This window comes from Colletes gigas, unplaced genomic scaffold, assembly GCF_013123115.1.
Source record: "Colletes gigas isolate AHSC1104 unplaced genomic scaffold, ASM1312311v1 Colletes_gigas_Sc00037, whole genome shotgun sequence".
Classification (NCBI taxonomy): Eukaryota; Metazoa; Arthropoda; class Insecta; order Hymenoptera; family Colletidae; genus Colletes; species Colletes gigas.
Window position 1 is genome coordinate 1102067 of NW_025106666.1, and position 25775 is coordinate 1127841.

The 25775-nt window shown below is 32.6% G+C and overlaps 2 protein-coding genes across 7 annotated transcripts; both read left to right on the forward strand.

Annotated features, from left to right (window-relative positions):
* The first annotated feature begins 1382 nt into the window (after nucleotides 1–1382).
* On the forward strand, nucleotides 1383–4735 carry LOC122402501 (phosphoacetylglucosamine mutase). Of its 2 annotated transcripts, none has more exons than XM_043405337.1 (7): nucleotides 1383–1710; nucleotides 2257–2333; nucleotides 2401–2975; nucleotides 3055–3336; nucleotides 3428–3585; nucleotides 4045–4335; nucleotides 4429–4735. In XM_043405337.1, exons 1-7 carry the CDS (start codon nucleotides 1616–1618, stop codon nucleotides 4568–4570), a joined length of 1620 nt encoding a protein of 539 aa, XP_043261272.1. In that variant the 5' UTR covers nucleotides 1383–1615; the 3' UTR covers nucleotides 4571–4735. The 2 variants fall into 2 exon arrangements, with proteins under 2 accessions (XP_043261272.1, XP_043261270.1); XM_043405335.1 differs by having other exon boundaries at nucleotides 2257–2327; nucleotides 4027–4335.
* A 1892-nt stretch (nucleotides 4736–6627) lies between these two features.
* LOC122402544 (RNA-binding protein 4.1-like) lies at nucleotides 6628–22999 on the forward strand. Of its 5 annotated transcripts, none has more exons than XM_043405418.1 (9): nucleotides 6628–6746; nucleotides 8331–8354; nucleotides 8856–9135; nucleotides 9478–9753; nucleotides 10821–11040; nucleotides 13358–13486; nucleotides 15473–15529; nucleotides 19215–21315; nucleotides 22636–22999. In XM_043405418.1, the coding sequence occupies exons 2-8, from the start codon at nucleotides 8334–8336 to the stop codon at nucleotides 19252–19254; spliced, it is 1023 nt and encodes a 340-aa protein (XP_043261353.1). In that variant the 5' UTR covers nucleotides 6628–6746; nucleotides 8331–8333; the 3' UTR covers nucleotides 19255–21315; nucleotides 22636–22999. The 5 variants fall into 5 exon arrangements, with proteins under 5 accessions (XP_043261353.1, XP_043261350.1, XP_043261352.1 ...); XM_043405415.1 differs by having other exon boundaries at nucleotides 8856–9198; nucleotides 9436–9753; nucleotides 22636–22993; XM_043405417.1 differs by lacking the exon at nucleotides 15473–15529 and having other exon boundaries at nucleotides 8856–9198; nucleotides 9436–9753; nucleotides 22636–22995.
* The last annotated feature ends 2776 nt before the right edge of the window (nucleotides 23000–25775 follow it).

Here is a 25775-nt window from a genome sequence, read left to right on the forward strand (position 1 = left end):
ACACTAAATGTGACATTATATTTTTGTCTGACCTTCGAATATTTTTTTTTAAAGTTAAATTTAACCGAATACATTTAACATATGTTATTTTCAATGTACGAAGTACATGAATCTGGATGGTACTTTTCACAAAAACAGTCAAAACATAAAAATTTCAAGCACCACGTACATTTACTGAAAGTTTTGTTTTCACAGAAATTACAAAATTTTGTATTTAACTCTGATGTAAAGGCCGCTTCATTTACATTGATAAAATGTGAACGATTTTCGGATAGTCGTACCTTGCAGCTCGTACTTTTTACCTTATACTTCAGGTAAAAAGGGATATAGCTGGGAAAAACAGTTTTATGACATTACCTGCTAACTTATGTTACTGTTCTACAATGAAACGCTATATTTTGTACCTTTAAAAATATTCGACTATGTCCTTTTAAAATTTAAGATACAACCCATACTTTGTATTAAACTGGCAAACGGGATCACTTTTCCTTTGTTTCTAGTTAGTTCTATTTAGTTCGTCATAACCAATTGATACAGTTATTTCAAAACAATCGAGGAAAATCATTATTAATTAATTTCTGCAATTATTAATTCTACTGTTTTGTTTATGTTATAAAAGTAAGTACTCTTCTTATTGAAAAATACCACAGCGTGCACAATACTGGTAAAGAGGGGAATCTCATTTTAATTTATTAATTTTCAATCTTAAAGTATTTTGATTTTCAAAAATCGTATTAATAATATACATATGTGTGCTCATACATGGGAATAAAAAAAAATGTCTTTTTTTTCAATAATTAAAATATGATCAGGAGGTCTTAAAACGTGTATTTCCGTAAAATAAATTTTACAAAATTTTTTTTTCATTATGGGTACTTTGCTTATGTGCGCCTACATAGGTCGGAAAGTAAAAATGCCTGGGCAGTCGAGAATCTCGGCTCGAGAATCCAAATCGTATGCCGTTGACGGGAGGTCGGATTTCAGTTGTTTAGAGCGAGAAGGCAAATGTGAGCCTTTCTCTCTCGACTCCCACGAGGCGATCCGAAATTACTTCGGGCAGCTTCGGAGAATCGAGAAAGAGGGAATGCGTCAGTTTGCCTTTGTCGACTTTCCGAAACTCCACGAGCTCACGTACGCGTATCTGGCATGTGTGCGTGTGCACCCGGCGGTGCTTTTCTGGCATCTCTGCTTCCGGCTTATAGGCCAGAATCGACTTATAAATCGATAACCAACTCAAAATGGATAATCGATTAACTAGAAAATCGATTCAAAATTAGATATCCCTATTATAAGAATCACCTGTGCCTGATAAGATAAACTGATGGATTAATTATTTAATATGATCAAAATAATGTTACAATTCAATCGCGTACAATAGAAGATATGATTTTTTTTAACGAGAATTATTTTATCGCAATGATAAATTACAATTCCTAATGGATAGTTCTTGGCATTTGTTCTCATTTTTAGAAAAATTATAAATTTTAATAAATATATGTTTATCTTTGGAATTAGTCTAACTTTCACTTCGTGGCATTCTATCTGAACAGTGAATGTAACAGGTGGTGTTGCATATGTGTCAATTTTGTTTGTTTTCATAAAAGAAAAATAAATAATGGAATCATCAAAATTGGAACATATTCTTAATACGGAATATGGCAAAAAGTACAATGGTCATGTTCAATATGGAACTGCCGGTTTCAGAACAAAGTAAGTCTTTCATCTTTATATTTTACTAACAATATAATGTGAAATTTATGACAAAAATATGCAATAAGGAAATAGTAATGAATTTGTGGTTATTGTGATATCACTACTCATATTTCCTTGAACCTTGATAGAATGAAACATCTTCATAATTTTTTGAATACTTTCATCTAATTTTATAGAGTGTAACTACAGTCCAGTACAGAATGTAATTGAATTTAAACATTACAGTACATATAAAAAGCTATCATAGAAACATGTTAACTCTTTGTAATCTGAAACTTTTCCCTGATCATCTACCAGCAACTAGAATGTACTTTCTTTAACTATATCACTGATATATGTAGTAAATAAACTGAATTTCTTTACATATATCACTGACATACGTACTATACCACAAAAATATAGAAATTCAAACCCATAATTTTGAATATTCACTACTTTAAATTTTTGAAAATACAAAACTTGTAATCCCTAATTATTTACTAAAATATATAACTCTAATATCATATAGAATAAATTTGTACATATTATCAAATTATATTTTAGAGCAGATATTCTTGGGCATGTCCTCTATAGAGTAGGACTTTTAGCAGTGTTAAGATCTAAGGTCAAAAAAGGTATATGTCACTACAAAAATGATATAAGAATATCTGCAAAGGATTTCATTTTGATTATTTAATATTTTTATAGCTGCAATTGGTATAATGATTACGGCAAGTCATAATGTTGAATCTGACAATGGTGTGAAACTTGTAGACCCAGCTGGTGAAATGTTAGAAGTATCTTGGGAATCTATTGCTACCAATTTAGCTAATGTAGAAGATTCAAATTTGATTTCTAAAGTAGAACAAATTATAAAAGAACAAAATATTGATATGTCTACGAATGCAACTATAATAATTGGTAGGGACACTAGAAAAAGTAGCCCTATGTTATTAACTGCTGCTATTGCAGGAATTCAGGCTCTAAATGGAATTGTAAAAGATTTTGGTGTAATTACAACTCCTCAATTGCATTATCTTGTTGCATGTACAAACTCTAATGGCAGTTATGGTGAACCTACATTACATGGTTATTATGAAAAATTATCAAAATCATTTAAATATATAAGACAAAATAAGGTTAATAATGGACAGTATGTAGCAGAAGTATCATTAGATGCAGCTAATGGTGTTGGTGCTATTGCTGTAAAAGAGTTTCAGAAATATTTAGACTCAACAATTATCCACATATACAATGATGGACATGGAAAATTAAATCACATGGTATAATTACAGTTTTTATATCAATAATCTAAATTGATTAAAATGTATTTTAATGACCTGAAAAACACATCTATTGTAGTGTGGAGCTGATTATGTTAAAGTAAAACAGGCGCCACCTATAAATTTTGATCTTAAACCGAATGCTAGATGTGTATCTATAGATGGTGATGCAGACAGAATAATTTACTTTTATCTAGATGAAAATAGTGAATTTCATCTTTTGGATGGTGATAGAATAGCAACACTTGTTGCTGGGTATTTCAAAGAACTTTTAGAAGAAAGTCGTTTATTATTTCAACTTGGTGTAGTACAAACAGCATACGCTAACGGTGGTTCTACCGATTACATTTCGAATTTACTGGTGTGTTAAATCGATTAACTTTTTAAATAACAGACGACTATAAATAATACTCTATATTTTATATGTATAACTTTTCCAATTATTCTTTTAGCAAATCCCAATTGCGTGTGTATCAACTGGTGTAAAATATCTGCACAAAAAAGCATTAGAATTTGACATAGGGATATATTTTGAAGCAAATGGGCATGGTACTGTGCTTTTCAAAAATACTGTCGTTCAAACACTTAAAACTGTTGCTAAAAATTTGGAGTAAGTTTTATTTAAACGTACTATGGTATCAACAATATTCATCATTTATTATGATGCAGTATTTATTCGTTAAGAACACAGTTTAGTTAAGATCAGGCTTGGACACGACAAGAATTCCTCGTCCCGTTTAGTTATCACTGTCGTTACTTGTAAAAGACAGGGATAGTTTAAAAAAGGACAAGTCAATAGTTTTGTCTGAAAGTTACGGACGCGATCTAGCGATAATAACTCGGTATGACCGAAAACAAGAAGAGAATATTATGGTCCTCTTCTCCCAAAGCGATATGTGGTTTACGTTATTTTTTTTTATATACGTTAATAAATCACACCGGTCCTGAGCGTCGCTAACGAATAAATACTGCATACAATAAACCTTATAATATGCAATAAATTGTATAAATACATGAATATTTATTATAAAAATGTATTATAACTCGACAGATTATCTGCAACTGAAAGAGCAGCTGCTTCTAAGTTAGCAAATATGAGTGATATGATAAATCAAACAGTTGGTGATGCTTTTAGCGACATGTTACTGGTAGAAACAATTTTACATGCAAAAGGTTGGAGTATAATAGATTGGGAAAGAAATTACAAAGATTTGCCAAACAAACAATTGATAGTAAAAGTTAGAGATAAAAATGTTGTAACAACAACCAATGCAGAAAGACGATGTGTAACACCTGAAGGATTGCAAAATGAAATTGATAGAGTAGTGTCACAGTATAAGAAAGGTCGTGCATTTGTCAGGTACAGTATCATTTCATAGCTATAATTGATTCTTCCACAAGCCCTGTTCAAAGTCAGTTCTATTTTCTCATACACTGAAAATTTTCTTTTCAGGCCATCTGGAACTGAAGATGTAGTAAGAGTATATGCAGAATGTGAAAATCTGACTGATCTTAACAGACTGATTATAGATGTAGCATTATTAGTCTACAATCATGCTGGTGGAATAGGTCCTGAACCTCAACTTGCACAATAACAAGCATTCCTTCAATATTCCTATTTTGTATAAGCTACATTTATTTTTACATACAGAGTATTAAATATAATTTATACAGACTGTACTATAATGAATACAAGGTGCTAAAAAAATTCCTGCAATTTTTCTATCCATGTATACAACTGCCATATAAATGAATAAATATCACCAAATCATCAAATACTTTTATTAAATTTGTATGAACAATATTAATGATCATGCATAAATTACAATTCTCTTTACAAAGAAAAACAAAGTACAAAATAATGGTCACAATAACTGTACACAGATTAAGTTTAGTTGCAAAGGACACTTCCTCTTCTGTAAATGTATAAATTTGCACGCACAAACACATAAAACACACCACAATTAAATATCTACATCACAGATCACATAATATTAGGCAATGGGCATTGAAAAATGTGAATTTGCACTATTTGTGACTACTTTTAGGTAGTAGAAGTACCCAGACCCTGAAGATGTGTTTTCTTTGTGTTTTGCGACGCTAGGCATTTGTAATGTAATTTCTTTCCCGAAATACACTTCCGAGACAGCCAATTTTTATATTGAGGCACAATAATTATAAACGATACCATAACCTGCAAAGGATAAAAATCGTGACCTTCGGGTGTTGTTCTTCGGTTAGTCTAGGCAATCTATAAATTCTTTGTCAAACAACATAACCAGCTCAGGCAACGGACTGATCGGACACGAATAGAGAAACGCGAAATCGCGTCGCCAGTACAACTAGAAGTAAAATTGGCGGTGATTTTATGCAATGTATTGCTTTATTTATGTCTACTGCTAGACGGCGCTCGTGCGTGTTTTCCGTTTTACAAAGACAAAATGGCTAAAATGCCGTTACAATGTTTGATCTGATTCAATGAATAACTTTCTCATCGCTTTCTGTTAAAAGTATTCAAAATGGAATTTGTTGACGCCATTTTGTACCTCATTTCGAAAGTCTCTTCCCTTTTTCTTTTAATTATTTTGTTTAATTAAATATTTCTTTCAATTAATAAAAACATAAGTATTAATGTAATTTCGTAATAAAATATTCGGCGTCGGAAAGAATCACAAGCAGATTTTATTTTCAAGCTGGTGGGGATTCGCAAATTGTCAATTACTAGGGCACGCTAAGAGTCGATTATCGTTAAATATTTGTATTATATTATCTCCGTATAATTTAATTCATTTGTAATGCAATTTCTTTTCTGAAGTACTTTACCGATGGACATCCGTTGGGGGCAATTTCTGTTAGACAAGCCATCTCTACCACCTGTTGACACCATAGCTGCTATTTCTCGCTAATATTAGACTTCTACGAAATATTTCACTACTTGTAGTCTTTATTTTGCTGAAAATCATATTCAAAGATTCAAAATAATTGTATTACATTGTATATAAGATTTGTAATTTCAGAGTATTAGAATATTAAATTTGCGAATTTTATAATTTATTTTTATGAATTTGATTATACGAATAATCTTTTATTACTTAATATCCAAATTGTAATCGACTATGAAATTAAATTACATGTTTTTCATGAAAGTAATATGTATTTCAATAATTTGAAATGGTTACTGCCTACTGCATGAAATTATCTAAAAAAATCCATTAAAAATACATCCACGCGATCTGAATTTATGTTTGAGTTTTATTCAAAAATATCTCGATAAGTTTTTAGAAAAATGCAATAAAGCATATAATATTGCAATGTTTATTCGATTTCCTAACACTATTTTGTATGTAATTATTTAAAAATTCAATTTACAATTTCTAGAATCAAATTGAACTACGGATGCTGTAGCGTAATGTTCTCTCCTCGCTGGCACAACTAGAAATGAAAATGGCTGTGATTTTATGCAACGTCTTGCTTTATTCATATCCACCACCAGATGGCGTCAGTGCACAGCGACATATTATGATGCACGGTTTCCGTTCTACAAGGAAATCTCTAAAATGCCGTTACAATGCTTGATGCACAAATAATCTAGTGACTTTCTCGTTGAATGAACAAAGACTGGCAATGCACAACATATACCTTATCGCTTTCCGTCAAAAGTGTTCAAGGTGGAATTCGTTGACGCCATTTCGTACCTCGTTTCGCTGTAGCGTCACGAAAGTTTCTTCCCTTTTCCTTTAATTTAATTTCGCCAAAACGTCGCAACAACATGTAAGTAGTAATGTAATTTCGTAATAAAATATTCGGCATTGAAAAGAATCGCAAACAGATTTTCGTTTTGATACTCGAAAAGACTCGCATATCGTCAGTTACTAGGGCACGCCAAGGGCCGGTTGTCGTTGAATATTTCTTGCGCGTTGTATATTTGTATTATAATATTATCTTTCCATAATTTAATACGTAACATATAATTATACACCTTATAATAATGATAATTACGATTTGTCAGATAAAAAATTGTTTTTGTTTCAAATTACAAAAAAATAATTTCCATGGCTTTCAAAAATACATAAGCGTCTTCTACGTTCACTGGTTCAAGCATCCACAACATTTCGAATAGTTTTTTTTTAATTTACATCAATTTTAAAATTTACAACTTTTTTTTATAATTAATTTTGTGCGATAAAATTATTGATTTCCAATTATTTGGTAAAATATTCAACATTGTTTTGTTTGTATCTTAAAACATCTGTTTTTATAATGAAATTTTATGTACTTAATAATATTCTCAAAATGCTATAGCTTCTCCATTTCAGGAAATTTCAAGGAAATGTACATATCTAATACTTACATGTAACCATTTCTACTAAAGGTATTACTTAATTTTGAATGCATACACAAGGATTTTAAATATTTATTATTTGTTCCCTTTCTAATTTTATTTCACATATTATTATATATTTACAAATAGGGTTAAGTATAATGTCAATCAAGGACTTAGCATGCAATTTCATGAAAATTAAGTACTACAAAAACAAAATAATTCATTTTAAAAAATAAATCAATAATACTCTTTAAAATGTTTGAACATAAATAATTTTCAAGTAAAATACATCGATGTGAAAAGTTAGTACTAATTCTTTCTCAACAGTTTATTTGTTAATTCGCTCTTTTATTTATTTTCCTTTAATTATTAGTTATATGTTTTCTACAAATAAAGTTTCAAAACACACAGGCTTTAATTTCGATATATAGAAATTTTATTGTATGAAAATTAATATATAATACTATTTAGAATATAAATTTCAATAGAAATAAAATAGAAATGGTTGTATTTTAATGTGCTTTTAAAAAATATAAATAATATTGCTTTTATTTTCTGCTATGGATATTGTAATATTTTTAAGAATACATTATTATTAAATTTCATTTAGGAACATTAAATTATCACATATATTATAAACAATACGAGTTTTAAACAATGCAAACTATTTAAGTTTTGTTGAAAATTATATAAATATTACATATAATTATATTTTTAAGATCTAAAGAAAGAACTTGTCCTTACTGCCACAAATGCATTGTTGTGCATTGACTTCTAATTAGTAGGATGCAGTTGAATGTGCAAATTGATTAGCAATAAACCCTATGCACTTGTGGTAGCATAGACCAGCTTTTTTACGATTATTGCACATTCAAACAACTAGCACTAGTTGAAATTAAGTGATTTTAGAGTATGTTTTCTCCAATTTGTAGAAGTATTGTAAATGTTAATATTAAAATGAAATTAATTAAAAGCCAAATTCGCAATAAATATAAAATAATAATTAATAGTACTTTATTTTTTATTTTCAGAAAATGGTTTCATCCAATCAACCGGTAAGAACAATGCTAATAGTTCAATTCTATTTATTCCTTTCTATTATTTCATCAAATTTTTATTTGTTTTTCGTACATACTTTTCTATTTTATATAAAGTATTAACATACGTTAAACCCATAATTTGTATGTAGGTATGTAACATATTATTCTAAATTTTGTGTTTATATATTTTATATTTATTTTATACAGGGCAATGTACGACAGTCTCTTTTTATTATCCTGTATATTGACATTAAATAAGTATTGTTGACTAGCTCAATAATATTACATAATCATTATCATGTGATTTTTGTAATAACAGAAACTGTTTTGAGCAACATAAATTCTCAAACAGACACCATACCTTTGATAAGCAAATGTATGATCGATTTTAGAGGTACAAAGTAAATTTAAAATTTGTGTATGATTTGTACAACTTCATTTAGTATCACATGTTACATGATTATATACACAAATCGAAGAACGAAATATTATTAATCGCATATTTCAATTTTCCAGAGGAAAACAAAAATATTTGTGGGTCGGTTACCAGAAAATTGTCGCAGCGATGAGTTGCGACAATTATTTTCACGTTTTGGTGAGGTAACTGAATGCGATGTCATGAATCGATATGGGTTTGTCCACATGGCACGTGAGGAAGATGCAGCTGTAGCGATCAAAGCTCTCCACAACTCCAACTTCAAAGGGGCAACGATCAACGTGGAACAGTCTACTGGCAAATCACGCGGCGGGGGAGGAGGACGCAGGGACGGAGAAAGAAGAGCTGGACCAATGAGAGGTGGTAGAGGAGGACGAGACGGTGGTAGAGACGCTCGTCCAGGACCTTACAATGATAGAAGAGGTTTGTATATATATATTTTTTGTGCAATATTTTATCTGAATAAAACTATTTTCTCATTGCTAATAATCATACCGTATAACTTTTATATTATTGGGTAAATTTTATTTGAGAGTATAATTACTGTTATATCAAATATTACATTTAATGAAAGTTGCAATGAGAAAATAGTGAATGAAACTAATACACGTTTATAAAACAGACTAAAATACTAACTGGATGTCTTGGCATGCTTTACAGTTCTTCCGATCCAACTCGTTGGTTACGATGGATCTGCTGCAGGTGGCGTCGCAACGGGGTACACCGATTACAATCGTGGCGCTGGAGACTTTAGTGGACGTGGAACAGACTTTGGCACTGGATACACCGACCGCGGAGCATACGGCCAAAATGTGGGGAATGCAGCGATGGGTTACACTTCAACTGCGCCAGGAATGGGAGGAGGATATGGACCGGCGACCGGAGCTGTTGGAGGATATGGACCAACCGGGACAGCTGATTACGGCCGAACTGCAGACTATAGTCGCGCAGCAGAGTTCGGAGCCAGAACAGATTACGGTAATTACTCTGATACATGCTTTTTTAACTTTTGATTATGTGGTACTCAGAATTAACCCTTTGCAGTTAAATGCATTTTCGTTAAATCAAAGTAAAATTGTTTGTAACGTAACACAATATTAAATATTTCATACAGAGTCTTTTTCGCCATTTCATCCATTATTGAATTGATAAGATTTTTATCAGAATATATCTAAACATAACCTTGTCCTGACTATTTTTAATCATATAACGTAATTAACCCTTGATTTCGGACAACATGCATAATTAGTTTTAACGTTATCAACAAAAGACTGCGTATACACTTTGTTTTTAAAGAAATCTGAAAAGAAAAAAATCATATTAAATTTTCCATTATTAGTAAAACTTAGTTATATGTTTCAAAGTGATTGAGTCTAACACAGTTAGTCAACAAAATCTGGAAAATAAAAACACTTGAAACATAAATCTACCATGAACTGAATGAAATGTGCTTATTTATAAATCGCATTGTTTACCTGACACCCGTAATCGTGGTCATACGTGTAACATGATCTAGCGCGACGAATACAAATATTTTTAGAGTGAAAACATGTGAATGATCACAATAATGTTGCCGTTGCCATATTAGCAGCTACAATTTTTTTTTAATTTTTTTAATTTAAAAAAAATTTTTTTTTTTTTTACCCCTTGCACTACTCTGAAATTCGGAAGAAGCCGTGCCTAACCCATACGTCCGAATGATCGGAACGAGTCCTAACATCGGAACTTGAAACACGATATGTCGATCGACAGAATATCGATATTTACGAGTTCGACTTGTGATATTCATGTTTTGACAAAATGTCGATTACAAGTCAGACTCGTGTTATTCACGTTTGACGTGAAATTGAACAACGAGCCTGACTCGTGATATTCAAGTTTGGCCTAAAATTTTCATCACGAGTCAGACTCGTGAAAATAGTGCAAGGGGTTAACTCAGTTTTTGAACTGAGCTTAGAACTTCATTTGCTAATTAATAAAGTGAACGTAGCGAGGACACGATGAAAAATATTGGCCTAACACAAACATTGTATGTGATTTTACAGTGGTAGGAGGTGGGATGACTGGTGATTTTAATCGCGGTGCACCAGGTCCTATGGATTATGGGCGTACTGATAATTTTGGTGCAAATCGCACAGTTGATTACACAGCTAGAAATGAATATGATCGAACTGCAACTGGACCTATGAGAAACGGTGGTGGTGCTGTTGCCACTACTGGGTATGGAACAGGGTACACAGATGTAGGATATGATGAAAGTCACTGGTAAAGTATTCTTTTTTTTTTTATTTCCAACTTTAGATTTAATTGCATGATTTGGTATCAGTCAATTAGTACTATTTGTGACTATACAGTAAGTCCCTTCTATATGTTATGCGTTTAAAAGTAACAGAGTCATTCTCGCCATTCTTTTAAAATACAACGCTAGTGACCCGTCGTCTTATAATATCGATAGTCTCAAATTATTCACTACTGAAAATTAAAGTTTGTACATTTATCATTTGTTTTTACGAAATTAGTACTAATGGATTGGTGGTAATGAGTCCCTGGTGAAAACGAGTCTAAACACGACCTCTAACTATACTTAAATCATTTGTTACTCAAATCGCTTCTGATTTTTATAAACGAAAATGTTACGCAGCAAAAAAACTTCTTTTTTACAACATAATTATATCAATGACTACCTACATGATTGCTATCTGTGAAACAAAAATAACTCAGCGTTGGTTAAATGTTTTACAGTAAATTAATGTTGTGTATTTAGATAGAAGAGTCAAACTTGGACGGGAGGCAGTGTTTCCGATTGAAAAACAAAGTATTTTATAAACAAATAACAAACAGATATTTGTACAGTGGTTTAGATAGGAAAATGTATGTAACAATTAAAATCTCGATAATAACGAGCGATGTAATTTGGTCTTTATTATCCCGTCAAACACATCTATTATAGTAGCAAGCAAAACAATTAGGGTTATAAAAATCGCAAGATCCTTTTTTTCAGTATTAAATTAAAATTTGTATCCTAAATTATTTAATTTGTTTCGTTCTTTGCAATACGTTGACATCTAGGGAGGATCGTTCAATAACATATAAACGGGGGTTACTGTATTTAACGATATTACTCTAGATACTAATTCAGGTATTCAAAATATAAATTAATATTTATCAATAAAGTTTAAAAATATTACTTCTCGATATATTGTACGAATGCCGAGTTGTTAAAAAAAAATTTGTGTTTTAAAAGAATTTTATGACAAAAATTCAAACGTATCAATTATGAAGCAAAACTTCATTTTTATTCTAACCTGTGATGTCCATACTATTTAAACGTGTGCAAATTTATTGTAGCTTATATTAATCCCTTAATGCTCACCCAGAACTGATGTTTGTTTGTTTGTTCCACCCCAGTGGTTCCTAATATTTTTTAAATCATGTCCCACCCCTATGCCTCAAATATTTTCTCCCTTGGCAATCACGATCTAAAAAGATATTCGATCTAGAAAAATTAATGCAACATAATTTTCTAGTTGCCCCCAAATTAATTAGAATAGTCCACTTGCGGGATCTATAATAAAGATGTGACATCTAATATTTTCTGTCTTATAATTTTCAGTTTTGTTGTTATTGTTATTTTTTCTTGTTACTATCATTGTTACTGTGGTATTATCACTGTATTAAGTATCAACGCGGTACACGAGACACTGTTTTTTGATGAAACTAATTAAATAAAAAAAAGTAAAATGCTCATTGTAAAACAGAGGTTTAAATCTGAAAAATATCTAAGCATTAAGGGGTTAATTAGGCTTGAACAACTTTTTAGTGCATTGTACAGGATAGAGTGAAAATAAGTTAACATATTCCAATTGTGTATGACAGGGGTTATCCGGGTGGGCTTGAGAACATGATGGGAGGAGGGGTGGGGTAAGTCAGGGAGTTTAGTAGTCATCGACGTGTGTCTCTGTTAAAACACGAATACTGACATGAACAGATTTTGCTACATTGTTCTTTGTATGCGTACGAGTGATAGAAGTTTGGTTTCACGGCTGTAAAAATGCCCAGCGTTTCCTGTACAGTCGGCAAAGTTTCCGGTACTTCAAAGAGGTACCGGCACGATAAAAAATAATCATGCGATATACAAATTTATTAATTATTTCCTGTAACTTTGATGTTATGCGTGTAACGTTTTAATTCGAATCATTTATGTATATTAATATTATATTTGTTAAACTAGTTGAAGGTAGCCTAATTTATGAAATGTTCGGACTTGTTTTGATCGCAAGAATTCTAGTAATAGGTTGATACTATTTCTAAAAAAGATAAAATTAAGACACAAACGATACTTTTTGTTTAATCGATTTTCTTCCCTTCTCTGTTACAGTAAAGTTTTAAAACTCCTTTTAAGTAAAAGAATATTGCCAGCAAGATAGAACTCTATCGATTGAACAAAGGGCACTGGCACATTTACAGTATCTTGTTTATACTTATTCAATGGGGCAGAATCTGTTCGTGTTTTAGCGGAGATACGCCTTAACTGAAGATATAGTCTCTTTGATAACGATATGTTTCTTCCTCCATTTAATAGGCCAATGAGTACTGGACCCAGCTACAGCACTGGAACACCTAGTTACAGCACTGGTCCTGGACCACAGGCAGACATGTTTAGTAGAAGACCTGCCGTCCCCAGTGGTGGATATCCACCTGTTGGTGGAGGGTAAGTAAAAATAGATATTTAATTACTAAATTGGCACCGATTCCTATGTACAGCGTAATGGAGATACTTCTTATCTTATCGTCTTTTATACGATAAAAAAGTGAAGTTGAAAAATAAGCATACTGTTGAAAATTGCCTTTGCATACTTGTATCGTGATTTAACGTTGTATCGCGACTTACTGGAGAGGAATGGACAAAAATTGAAAATCACATTTTTGGTCAATTTCGAAATTGGACGTCACGGATTTCGAAAAGAAAGAGAAATATTCCAGTTAAAAGGCATTTTATATATATCTGCCACTGACTGGATTGATAATATAATAATGTTATCAGTCATGCAAAGAAGAAATTTCAGCAGCTGAGATTTCAGGAAAGACATTTTGTTAAAATAATTAAGAAGTTAATTCAAGCACAAGTTTCTGTAAGAGTTATTTCTTTCAAAAGATGTATCGATTTTCGACTCGTCAGTTTGATTTGGTTGGTTCAGATATTTGATCCATCTTTGGTAGCGTGATCTATAAAAAAAATTGATTGGTTTAAGGCGTTGACTGCCATTTTGCAATATCTAAAGATGTCCTAGATATTCGTTAAAATTATTGACGGAAAAACAGATATATTCGATGGTTCAATGGCGTACTTGCTATTTTATAGCATCCCGAATGACCGTTATGTTATTTAAGATTGTAAAAAGAGTTCTTCCATCGTAAACGATTTAAAAAATATTGTAAGTTTGAGGTGCCGATTACCAACGCGTTAAGTGTCTGCAAAAGTAAAATTGTATCATTTAACAATATAAATATATACTCTTATCTTCTGTTATTTGACTACACGTTCAACATTTGTTACACATTTCTTCTTCTAGTATCATATCATAGTATTATGGATGAGTTGTTATTATAATAACTTCTCCGTAAGATCTACTAATAACGAATTGCATCACCTGTTTGTAGTTCGAATCGATTTCCTTGAAAAAAAATAGATACACCGATAAACCGAAATTTGAAACATTGATTAATATTGATTTTTTTTTTTCAAAAACTGTTACAATAATTGATGAAACATCCATTTTTAAGTGGAATTGGTCTCTGTAGATGAGATAAAAGGATTTTAAGCCTAAAAAGATTTCATGACGATGCGAAGGTCATCTTTGGGAATAAACCACTTGCACCGCCTAAGGTGCAATTGAAGTACTATGTTTCTGGATCACGTGTACATCTGGGGACGGTGATTCGTGCTGTGAAAGACCAAGAATCCACCAGCTTTGATACTAATTAAGACGCTCGTCTAAAAGGTTTTCATTGGTACCAGAGCTATGGACTTTTCCTTGATATGGCACGAATCATTGTTCTTGAGTGATTCTCACATATTCACTGATCTTAGGCGCATGTGCCGCCCGATGACGTCAAAATCAACGGACTGCATAATCAATATTATGGGCGTTAAAGTGCAACAGAACTTAGGCCAAGTATAGGGTCTTGCATTATCGCGTTAACATAATTTCAGTATCTCTAGAATTTTGGGTCGAGGCTTTCTTTATCCAAAAAAATATATCCAGGTTCTTTGAAGTATAATCTATAATATAATAAGGACCTTCCAGTTCCAAACATTTGTCAAATTTGACTGAACAATAAAACTGCTAGAAGTCTGTTAAAATATCCTTCCCTTTAGCTAAGGGAAGCTTTAGCTAATTTCTTTCTAAATACTTTTAGACAATTTTCTAAAACTGTTTCCTTCGACGGTAAAATGTAGAAATAATTTAGTTAGGCGCAAGATGGTTTTTCACAAAGACAATAACCTTCGCATCGTCAAAGATTACGGGCCTCTGCATCCAATATATATGATCCCACAAGTCCCACAATTGGAACAAGTAATAAATTCCTTATGTACACATTTATTGTCACTATTATTATACGTGTAAGAAGAAATATATTTAAATAAAATTTCATTCGGACGGAGTAAAAAGAGTATCTATTTTTTTTGTTATAGTTATACTGAAGGATACGACAGACCAGATGCGTATGGTCCTCCACGTGGTGGTGGACGGTAAGTCTTATTCTTTCTCTTATTTTTACTATATAATACTTCTTACACCACTGCGTTTTCCAAAGTGACATCACAGCGTTGAAGAGCGATGTTAACTTCTGCGAGTGATCGTTCGTTAATTATGCGACGGTGATCCTTTTTTTTTGCGCAATGTACTTCATTCGGTTTAACGCTGATCCTCAGTGTACTCTTGTTTTCATGCGAATCGAAAATAGGGTTAACATTTTCTGTAAAAGTATAAGGTGTGACACTTAGCGCGACGGTGGGTATGTTCCTTGAATATAGTAAGCGTATATCTGTGTGTGCAACAACACATAATCGATTCCTATAATCGTGAAAATAAGAGGAAACCATTCTGCGACTTTTCTAATGTTGAGTGTAAAAGAGAACAGAGGTAGTTTGCTATACTACTTGAGTTTTATCGTACACAGAAACTGCTAGGAGTAGTAATTGAAATCTTCCCCATATGTTTGGAGTCACTAACATATCTTAATATGCTCTATAGTCTAAGACTTATATGTATTTCTTCAAGTCGTCAAGTATTAATTTTTAATAAATGGTGAGTTTTAAAAATGGATGATAATAATAAATAACGATTTTACAAATACAGTAATGCAAACATGAAAAACTACATACTGGAATACGAAAATGGATTCCCTATAAAACGTTGACTTCCGTGGTGGTCACTGGTAACCGACACTACAATCTGTTGCAATATTGTTTACAATGGGAGAACCTTGATACTTGTAAAATTGTAAATAATACTACTCTCGTTAGAAATGCTATAAAATAATAAGTATGCCGTTGAATTATCGAATATTTTTGTTTTATAATTTGAACATTCAAGGAATTCGAAGAACACCTAATTATACATTAATGATACTATTCATTAAAAGAAAGAAATTGAAAACTGACAAAATTTGGATAGTTGAGAGGAAAAGTGACTTCAAAATACAATTTACATGTTAATGTTTTGAGAAAGAATTTTTTATCGGATGCTACCTCTCTTCTTTTATGTACTCTGCGATAAAAGTCAGCGAATTTAGCGTTTACGTGATTGAAGATTGTTGCGACTAATCAGACAATAGTTTGGTAGATGATACCAAATGAACCGTAATGCGTTACGACACACTGCGCCCCACTGAGTAGCATGTGTTCTAAAGATGCGTGTCAACGTTCCCCTTGTCAATCCGTACGTATTTTATTCATCTTGAAACAAAATTGCGCTGTAAAACTGTGTATTGTGTTTCAAGACGTGTATAAAAAAGTTAGTCCGGTTGCAAAAAGTATTGCGTTGCGATATTCCTATTGCGTTTGTTGCAAAGAATAATAAGTGATCGAGCAAGTAACAGACAATTTTCAACAGTTATTGACAAATTTTATTTTCGAACGATGGAAGTACACAGCGTGGTTCAGAAATATTAACGACCGTTCAAATCGTATTTAATACGCTTTTGCGACGATAACGACAGGTGCTTGGATGCAGCGATGATATAACTTTAAACATGTGACAACTTGTCAGACCTGGATGTGATCAATGCTTCAATTAATACTTGAAATACGGTTTACGTAAACGTGCATACTGTGTGTACAATTATAAGAACTTTCTTTTACATTTATAAATATTGAGGTGTAACCTGGTAAATGTGGAGCACAAGGAACGTTAGAAAATTGTCCGGATTGATGGTGCTGACAGTCATTGCACAAGAAATTTTACTACAGCAAGTTTCTTTCATCAGATTTATTTAGAACAATTACTATTTTTAGATTTAATTTGTTATTCAGTCTTTAATTATGTTAAGTTTGATCGAAACAATATTCAACGCATGTTGTTAGCTTTTTGCAGATACGAATAACGTGCAATAACGTGGAATAGTTTGAGAATATTTATGATAATAGACATCAGCTAATTCCAATCATAATTCCAATCATAATATTTCACACATAGAGAAACGGATTAGTTCCAAATATATGTATAAAAAACAATCGAATATTAACTCAATCTCAGAGACAAATAACGAAAGTACCATCGCGGACAAAATTAAGTAGACAAGTAATGGGAAATAGTTATCAATGAAATTTAGTTGAAATAGTACTATATATTAAGTTTTATTATAGATCCTTACAGTGCATAGATTATTGAAATTAATATTTATATTTTTGTATAAATAAGCAAGTCTACTAATTGCAGAGGGACAAAAATGTCGAGACTGGTACATTTCGGTCACGGTCATTGAGACGACCGAAATGGGATATACAGGGTGTTCGGCCATCTTTGGGAAAAATTTTAATGGGGGATTCTAGAGGCCAAAATAAGACGAAAATCAACTTCTTTAAAAAGTTATTAACGTTTAAAGTTCCGCCCGTATTGAATTTTTTTCTCCAAAATGTGCAAGATTTCGGGGGTATGACTATTCACCAAAAATGATTGTAATTGACCCCCGCAACCGAAAATAATTTTTCCAAAACTATTTGAAATTTTTTTTTTCGTCCAAAAATTTAGGCACTTAATTAGATTTTCAGAAAGGAATTTTTTTCTCGAAAGTGCGTAGGATTTCTGGGATATGTGTAATGACCAAAAATGATTGTAATTGACCCCCGCAACAGAAAATAATTCTTTTTAAACTGTTTGAAAAATTTTTTTTCCCGCCGAAAAATTTCAGCACCTACTCGATTTTTTTTCTCGAAAGTGAATAGGATTTCGGAGATATGTGTATTCACCAAAAATGATTGTAATTGACTCTCGCAACCGAAAATCATTTTTCCAAAATGATTTGAAATTTTTGAATTTAATTGTTAATAATTTTTTAACGAAGCCTCCATCAACAAATTGGTATCCTTTATTTTCGTCGTATTTTGGATTCTAAAATCCCCCATTAAAGTTTTTCCTAGGGGTGGCCGAACACCCTGTATAGGATTGTCTCAACAGGGTTCCTTGAGAGAACTTCTCTTAAACTCTCCCAAGAGTTTCCTCTTAACCCAAACTGATGAGAAAAATTTTCTCAGGAAGAGGTTAACCGATACATACTTCTGAGACGTGGAAAACGGACAAACACAACTCTTGACAAAAAAGTCAAAAGAAATCCTTGAGAAGTCGAGAAATTTTTCTGCCAAAGTTTAAGTAGCAATTGTAAAGTTTGTTTGAAATTTGTCGTTTACTTATATAGAAATGTAAACAGTAATTTTAACTATTGACTATAAGGTAACATAAAGATCTGTAATAAAACAACTCAAATACATAACAGTGCTATATCAACTGAACTTGATCGATATCTCCATTAACTGGTCTATCCAATTTCGTCCGCAACTGTATAAAGGATCTTGGCTAAAACACATATTATAGTTGCCCTAAACGACGTCGGGCTGTCTACATAGCATAGAAAAAGGAAGAAATTAGTTGAGATCGCGGGAAAAGATAGTTTCACAAGTGGCTTAACCAGGTCTGGAAGTTGTATCATTCGGGAAATGTGTGTTACATGCGTTGCGACAGTAAATACCGAAACGATCAGGGTTTCCGTCGTGCCATTCAGTATTCGAGCAACAGGATTAAACCGTCGACGAAAGAAAGTATTTCCGGTTGAATGAATTCGCGCATACCAGTGTTACATCTTATACTTTCCAGCTTCTTGCGCCTCAAGACGATGAAAAAATTAATTTTGCGATTTTTCATTTTTTGACCTTTTAGCTTCCCAGGTCCGGCAGACGCGATGCCACCGAGGTACTAAAAGCGTACTAAAGCAAATACTAAGCGCATGCGCGAAAGGCACCCTTAAACAAATGCCTCTTTAGTGGTGGTCGTTCGCTAACGGAATCGAATACCTAGGAACTGCCCTGCGTCCGACAAATACAGAGTCCATACCATTACATACGATACTATGTATAATGATAGATACGATAGATCTAATGTTTAACACTAACTTAAGGTACGGTAAGAAATAAGAAGTATCAATGAGTAACATAATCAGAAATGAAACGTAACTAAGATACTTTAAAGAAGAAGAAAATCGAATCTTTCATGAAAATTGTAATATGGAGTCAAGGAATTTTATATGTCGTTCACATTTTTTTTCCAGCAAATAGTGGGTATTTTGTGCGATTTGTGTTCGTAGTTTTCTTTTTTCTTGATATTTCCTATGTTTTTTTCTTTAGTAGTGGTACCACCCCAACTATAAACGGTGTGGGTTGAATTATCTTTTATCTATCTTAAGTCATATGATAATTACACTATAGGATAGATGATTTCGTTATAAGTTTATAATATTTAGATCAAGATGATGGTGACGTAGGCTGCTATTAAATAAAAAGTGCTGTATAATCTTTTTTTACACGTAAGAACTTGGATAATATTTTAAATGTTCATTAATAAAGCAGAAAAACGCGTTTGCAGAAGTTATCAATGTACCTTAACGGAATGAAAAATAAAATTTAAACGAATACATCTTTAAGTCTCTTAGCTAAATATTTTAAAGTACGTTCACCTTATTACAGTTTACTTGTAAATCGCCTACAGTTCATAGAATTTCAATCCAATCATACAAATGTTATTACTAAAGGCCTTTTAGTTTTCGCTTTAAGTTTTGATCACACTTTTATTTGTACTTTCCAAGCAAGAGACTGCTACTAAAACTTCTCTTCATTAAAATATGCGAAGCTGATTAATCACTACACAGAAGGGGATCATCGAAGACATTTTAATGCAAGATCAGGTGAAATGTGATTTTCTCAGTCAGACTATCCTTTACCGTTCTCCAGCGAACCAACTAGGAATAATCAGCGCGCGTTCAAAATGTGGTACACATAATAATTATTTGGGTGACGTTTTGCATTACAAAATTGCTTTACCTTATTCGTTTCCTCTTGTATCGTTTAATACAATATGATAGAATTCATAGGATCGAAATTAATCGTTTTGTAATATTCTTACGCTACTTTCATCGTTTAATTCATCGATGGTGGTTAAACCCTACGCACACCATAAAACTGCAAGTGACCGTCATTGACCCTCTATTTCTCTGTTTCTCAGAACGTTGACATTTTCAAATTGTTTACCCACTAATAAGCTTGAAGATTGTTACATAATCTTTATACCTTATCTCCAGTTATTAAATGGTCTAGGCTTTGATACAATCTCTATTTCATTAAAATTTCTATGAGTTGGTGATGCTGGTATGTTTAAAATTTCGAAAATCCCCTGAGAATTTGAGAATGTCGAACGGCACGAACTTATGGGACGACCTAAGACAATGTATAATTGGCCCTTTGCAGATGATGCCTTAGTATTTGGAAGAAAGTATTATTTTAATTGTGCAATTTTTTAAACATTTTTGTAATAGTCGCCACGCGGGTAGGTACGAATATTACAAACCGTTTAGCTTTGAGCTTACATCACCAGTTGGTTTTTGAAATAAGTAGGAGAATAAAGATGAATTCCGTTAGTGTTCTGATCGATATGAAATTGTTTGTGTTAATTAAACATGGCGAATGGTATAAATTCGAAAAAGCAAGGTGAAATGCAGAACGTCATTTGGACTTTGATGGAATCTACATGTCTTGTACTCAGACAGCGTAATCTTGAATTGTGCGACGAACCGCGTAAGCGCAGCGCACTCTAATCCTGGTGGCATATCAACGTCCGATTATTGAAGAAACGATATCAAGTCGCTTACCTATGCGTGTGGCCTGTAGATGCGACACTCTGGTGAATAGTGCAAGCTTCGATATGCGGATAACGCGCCACAAATTGCGTTTGCGCTCAAAGCTGGCGGTGCTTTGAATTTAAACAGAAGGTATGTTCAACGCGTGCGCCCTTTACTCTTTGCTCGTTAAAGGAAAAAAAGAAGTAAAAGAAAACGGGATGCGCTCATGCGCATTGTGTCTATATTAATCATTGCGAACACTGAAAAATTGACAGTACAAAAACTGCAGAAAAACGTTATAATCGTCGATTGTGAAAATACCGTATGCGATGATGCTGCGATAGCGATTGCTTTTAGCATTTAACACGCGTCAATTCTAATTCCATCTCTTCCTGGATAAATTGGTCTACGATATCCCTTTCTTTTATTTGCGCCGATGATTCGTTCGAAAAGTGTTGCAAGTCGAATTTATCTTTGCCCCGTAATGGCGCCGATTTCGAATTTCGTTTCCCCGACCCGCAACGTCTTAATCAATTTTCTATTTTACGTTTACTAGCAACGTGTGTCGTGCAATTATTAGTTGTCTCGGATCTGTATTATTATCTAATTGTGTTATTAAATAAATTCCAATAGGACAAGCCGCGGAACATGCAAGTTTTTCGCGCCGGGAGAAATAGGAATGTCCTGAATCATTTTGCAATCTAGGATTTTGGTTTTTCAACTACGGCAAATGTTGGCCGTTCTATGTAATTGCAAAATAAATGAAATTATAAAAGTAAAGTGCGATTTTCACGTGGAACGGACTATTAAAAGTGCAAAAATTTCATTATGGTTTACGGAAGTACATTCGAAAGAGTACTAAGAGAGTAGTGAATGTGTATTTGTATTTTATATTTGAATAGTTTATATCTCGAAACTGGAAACTCAGGTTGCAAAATTTCACTGGACTATTCCACGTTCGTTGCAACGAGGAATTTGCATGTTTCAACTCGGATCTATAATTTTGGGACACTGTATATTGTATTATATACAGTATATTGTACATTGCTGAAATCGAATAATGTGTATATCATTATATGTATATTAATTTATATGGTAGCGTGATATCGATTATTACATATATTCGAATTAATTGTTCAACAAAATTCTCTGCATAATTGTTGATTTTTATGGATTATAACAGAAAAGAAACATTCAAAACGGCTTACTGGCACTAACGATAATCGTATTAGTAGACATTAAACGAGACCTACTAACAGTTGTATTTTCGGCACCATTATAATTTTTAACATGTAACGGGATGGAATTAGAACTAAATACATTTGTGCGAATACATTCTTTTACATGAACTAATAATATATTAAAGTGCAAAATTTCACTTAGTTTAAGATTTTATAAATTATATGTATGCTTATACCTATCACAGGCTTTGTGAACATCATGCACAAAATAATACAATTTTTTTAATAGATTACAAGTGGGATGAGGACACACTGGACAATGAGATGAACTCAGATTGCAAGTATGAGTCCTAAAAATACCAAGAAGACTTTGTCTGTCAGGGAAGACATTCGGAGTGACGTAAAAAGAAGAAGAAGCGAAAGAAAAAAAAAATGTCAATTGTAGCCATGTGCGCTAACAATGTCAGAATCAATGAATGTTATTCTTGTTAAGTAATATTTTCACAGTAATATTTCAATTTAACGCACTGCTATGCGTTATTAATATTTATTATTTCACTGTAAGATATAAATACGTGTATATTACTACGTAATGAAAATGTCAAAAAATAAAGAAATAATTTTTAAATAAATGTAAAAAATTGTACCTAATAGGAGAGTTTATTTATGAAACAGTTTGTATTTCAATTTCATTTAGCGCAGTTTTTCAAGAGTTATTATAACGTCTATATTTTAGGGGAGTATTGTATTTCGTATTTTATTTTTTATAAATCAATAATAAATGATGCTTGTACAATAAAGTGTTTTTTTTTCTTAGAAAAGATTCAAGAGAAAACGTCCTTACATGCAGTAGAACTTTAAATCAAGATTGGGTCGTTTAAGTATCTCGATGATACGGAGATTATTGAGAAAATTACAAATTCTAAACATAGATTCCTTTGAAGAGTCTCCGAGTACTCAAAATTCCGGTTTGGATTACAAAATAATGAGCAAGTTCGAGCTGTTCGAGTTCCAAAACAATTGGGGTGGTTGGAATCTTCCAGTCACGACTCTAGTTCGGAAATCCAGGTATTCATGTCCATACTTTTAAACCCATGAATTATATAATTATTCTATTCTTTTGTTTATCTTTTCTTTGAGAAACTATTCATTTACATGTTCAAATCGTTAGTAAAGTCGAAAATCGAAATTAAAATAGAAAAATAGTGAAGTTCACAACAGAAGAGTAATCATTTGTTGTAAGAAATTTTGAAGACAGTACGTTATCGCAAAATTACGTAGATTGTTAACGAGAGTGTCAGTAGTGTTCAATCTATTGTGTAATCGTATCAAAGTGAAAACAGAATAAGTAATGAGTCAAGAAAAACTCCAAACAGGAAGTTGAACGCGTACGACGAAAAGTGGATAGTGCGAAAAGTTCGATAATCTGAGAATTGGTGGCCCTAAACTTTCTAACCAAGTTTAAACATATTTAGGGAAACGTGTAAATCTGTAAACAGTACTAAAAAAAGGTTAAATTTCGCAAGAGATTATTTGAATAAAGATTTTAACTTTTGGGAAAAGTCTATCTTTACAGATGAAAGTAAATTCAATATTTTCCTCCGTAAAATTGTTAACCATCGACAGTGATGCCAGAAAAGCACCGTCGGGTGCACACTCACACATGCTAGATACGCGTACGTGAGCTCGTGGAGTTTCGGAAAGACGACAAAGGCAAACTGACGCATGCCCTCTTTCTCGATTCTCCGAAGCTGTCCGAAGTAATTTCGGACCGCTTCGTGCGAGTCGAGAGAGAAAGGCTCACATTTGCCTTCTCGCTCTTAACAACTGAAATCCGACCTCCCGTCAACGGCATACGATTTGGATTCTCGAACCGAGATTCTCGACTGCCCAGGCATTTTTACTTTCCGACCTATGTAGGCGCACATAAGCAAAGTACCCATAATGAAAAAAAAATTTTGTAAAATTTATTTTACGGAAATACACGTTTTAAGACCTGATCATATTTTAATTATTGAAAAAAAAGAAATTTTTTTTTATTCCCATGTATGAGCACACATATGTACATTATTAATACGATTGAATATAAATAGCTAAATGAATTTAAATGAAACTTTACATTTAAGTTTTATGTTCTCATTTCAAAGTCCGGTTAGACTTTGACTATAATCAGTCCATGGATAATAATGATTATACCTCTTGTTTCATAGTTGTTCCGATATATGTATAGGCATAATGTATAAAAAATCTTTTAAATGTTTCATATAAATCTTAGGACGAATTAAATTTTATATATGTTAGATAGACGCGTAGAATGGAATTAGGAATTAAGAAATACGCAGGGTATTCGTATACATGCTTTATTCCCGTTCTTTCAGCGTCGGAAAAACAAATGAGCCCGTCCTGGGCCTAGACCCTCGCCTTTGTCGTCAGCCTTCTCCCCCATCGGTAGGGGTGGGAGTGTTGACGGACGAAGGCCAGACGCGGTCCCTTGCCAGCGCCTCGGCTTGGGCCTCGCCTTTTCCCGACGCCTTACATATGTATAAAAAAAATTATATAAACTTTTTCTCTATCTTCTCTAGAAAAGAAAAAATTAAATGAAATCTTATACATTACATGCTTACTTAAATCGCATTGAAAACGAATACCACAAATGTTTTAGAATAATGTGCAAAATGTGATTGCGATTTTCGCTAAGACAAATTGAAAACTCGTTTCTAACAAGGAAAAGTTGGAATGGTACCAGGTTTTGGGATAGGTTTTACTTTGAGATATTATTAAAGTTATTACAGGTACTTATTTTCAGAAATAGAACTATGTTCACCACTAATCAGCGTGGCGTGAGTGATGAGGTCTTTGCCTGCAAGTTCCGAACTTCTTCTGCTGTGCTGGTTCGAACCCTGCCAAAACAAATCCTTTTTTTTTATTTTTTCAATCATATTTTAATCGTACACTAAATGTGACATTATATTTTTGTCTGACCTTCGAATATTTTTTTTTAAAGTTGAATTTAACCAATTACATTTAACATATGTTATTTTCAATGTACGAAGTACATGAATCTGGATGGTACTTTTCGTAAAAACAGTGAAAACATAACAATTTCAAGCACCACCTACATCTAATGAAAGTTCTGTTTTCACAGAAATAACAAAATTTTGTATTTAACTCTGATGGAAAGGCCGCTTCATTTACATTGATAAAATGTGAACGATTTTCGGATAGTCGTACCTTGTAGCTCGTACTTTTTACCTTATACTTCAGGTAAAAAGGGATATAGCTAGGAAAAACAGTTTTATGACATTACCTGCTAACTTATGTTACTGTTCTACAATGAAACGCTATGTTTTGTACCTTTAAAAATATTCGACTATGTCCTTTTAAAATTTAAGATACAACCCATTCTCTGTATTAAACTGGCAAACGGGA

What these genes read in the sequence shown, in the direction of transcription:
- LOC122402544 (XM_043405415.1), top strand. Translation starts at nt 8,334, where the DNA reads ATGGTTTCATCCAATCAACCG. An exon ending in TGGTTTCATCCAATCAACCG is followed by an intron (nt 8,355 to 8,855) that starts GTAAGAACAATG and finishes TCAATTTTCCAG; the next exon opens with AGGAAAACAAAAATATTTGT. An exon ending in ACCTTACAATGATAGAAGAG is followed by an intron (nt 9,199 to 9,435) that starts GTTTGTATATAT and finishes CATGCTTTACAG; the next exon opens with TTCTTCCGATCCAACTCGTT.
- LOC122402501 (XM_043405335.1), top strand. Translation starts at nt 1,616, where the DNA reads ATGGAATCATCAAAATTGGAACATATTCTTAATACGGAATATGGCAAA. An exon ending in ATTACATTTCGAATTTACTG is followed by an intron (nt 3,337 to 3,427) that starts GTGTGTTAAATC and finishes TTATTCTTTTAG; the next exon opens with CAAATCCCAATTGCGTGTGT. An exon ending in AAAGGTCGTGCATTTGTCAG is followed by an intron (nt 4,336 to 4,428) that starts GTACAGTATCAT and finishes TTTTCTTTTCAG; the next exon opens with GCCATCTGGAACTGAAGATG.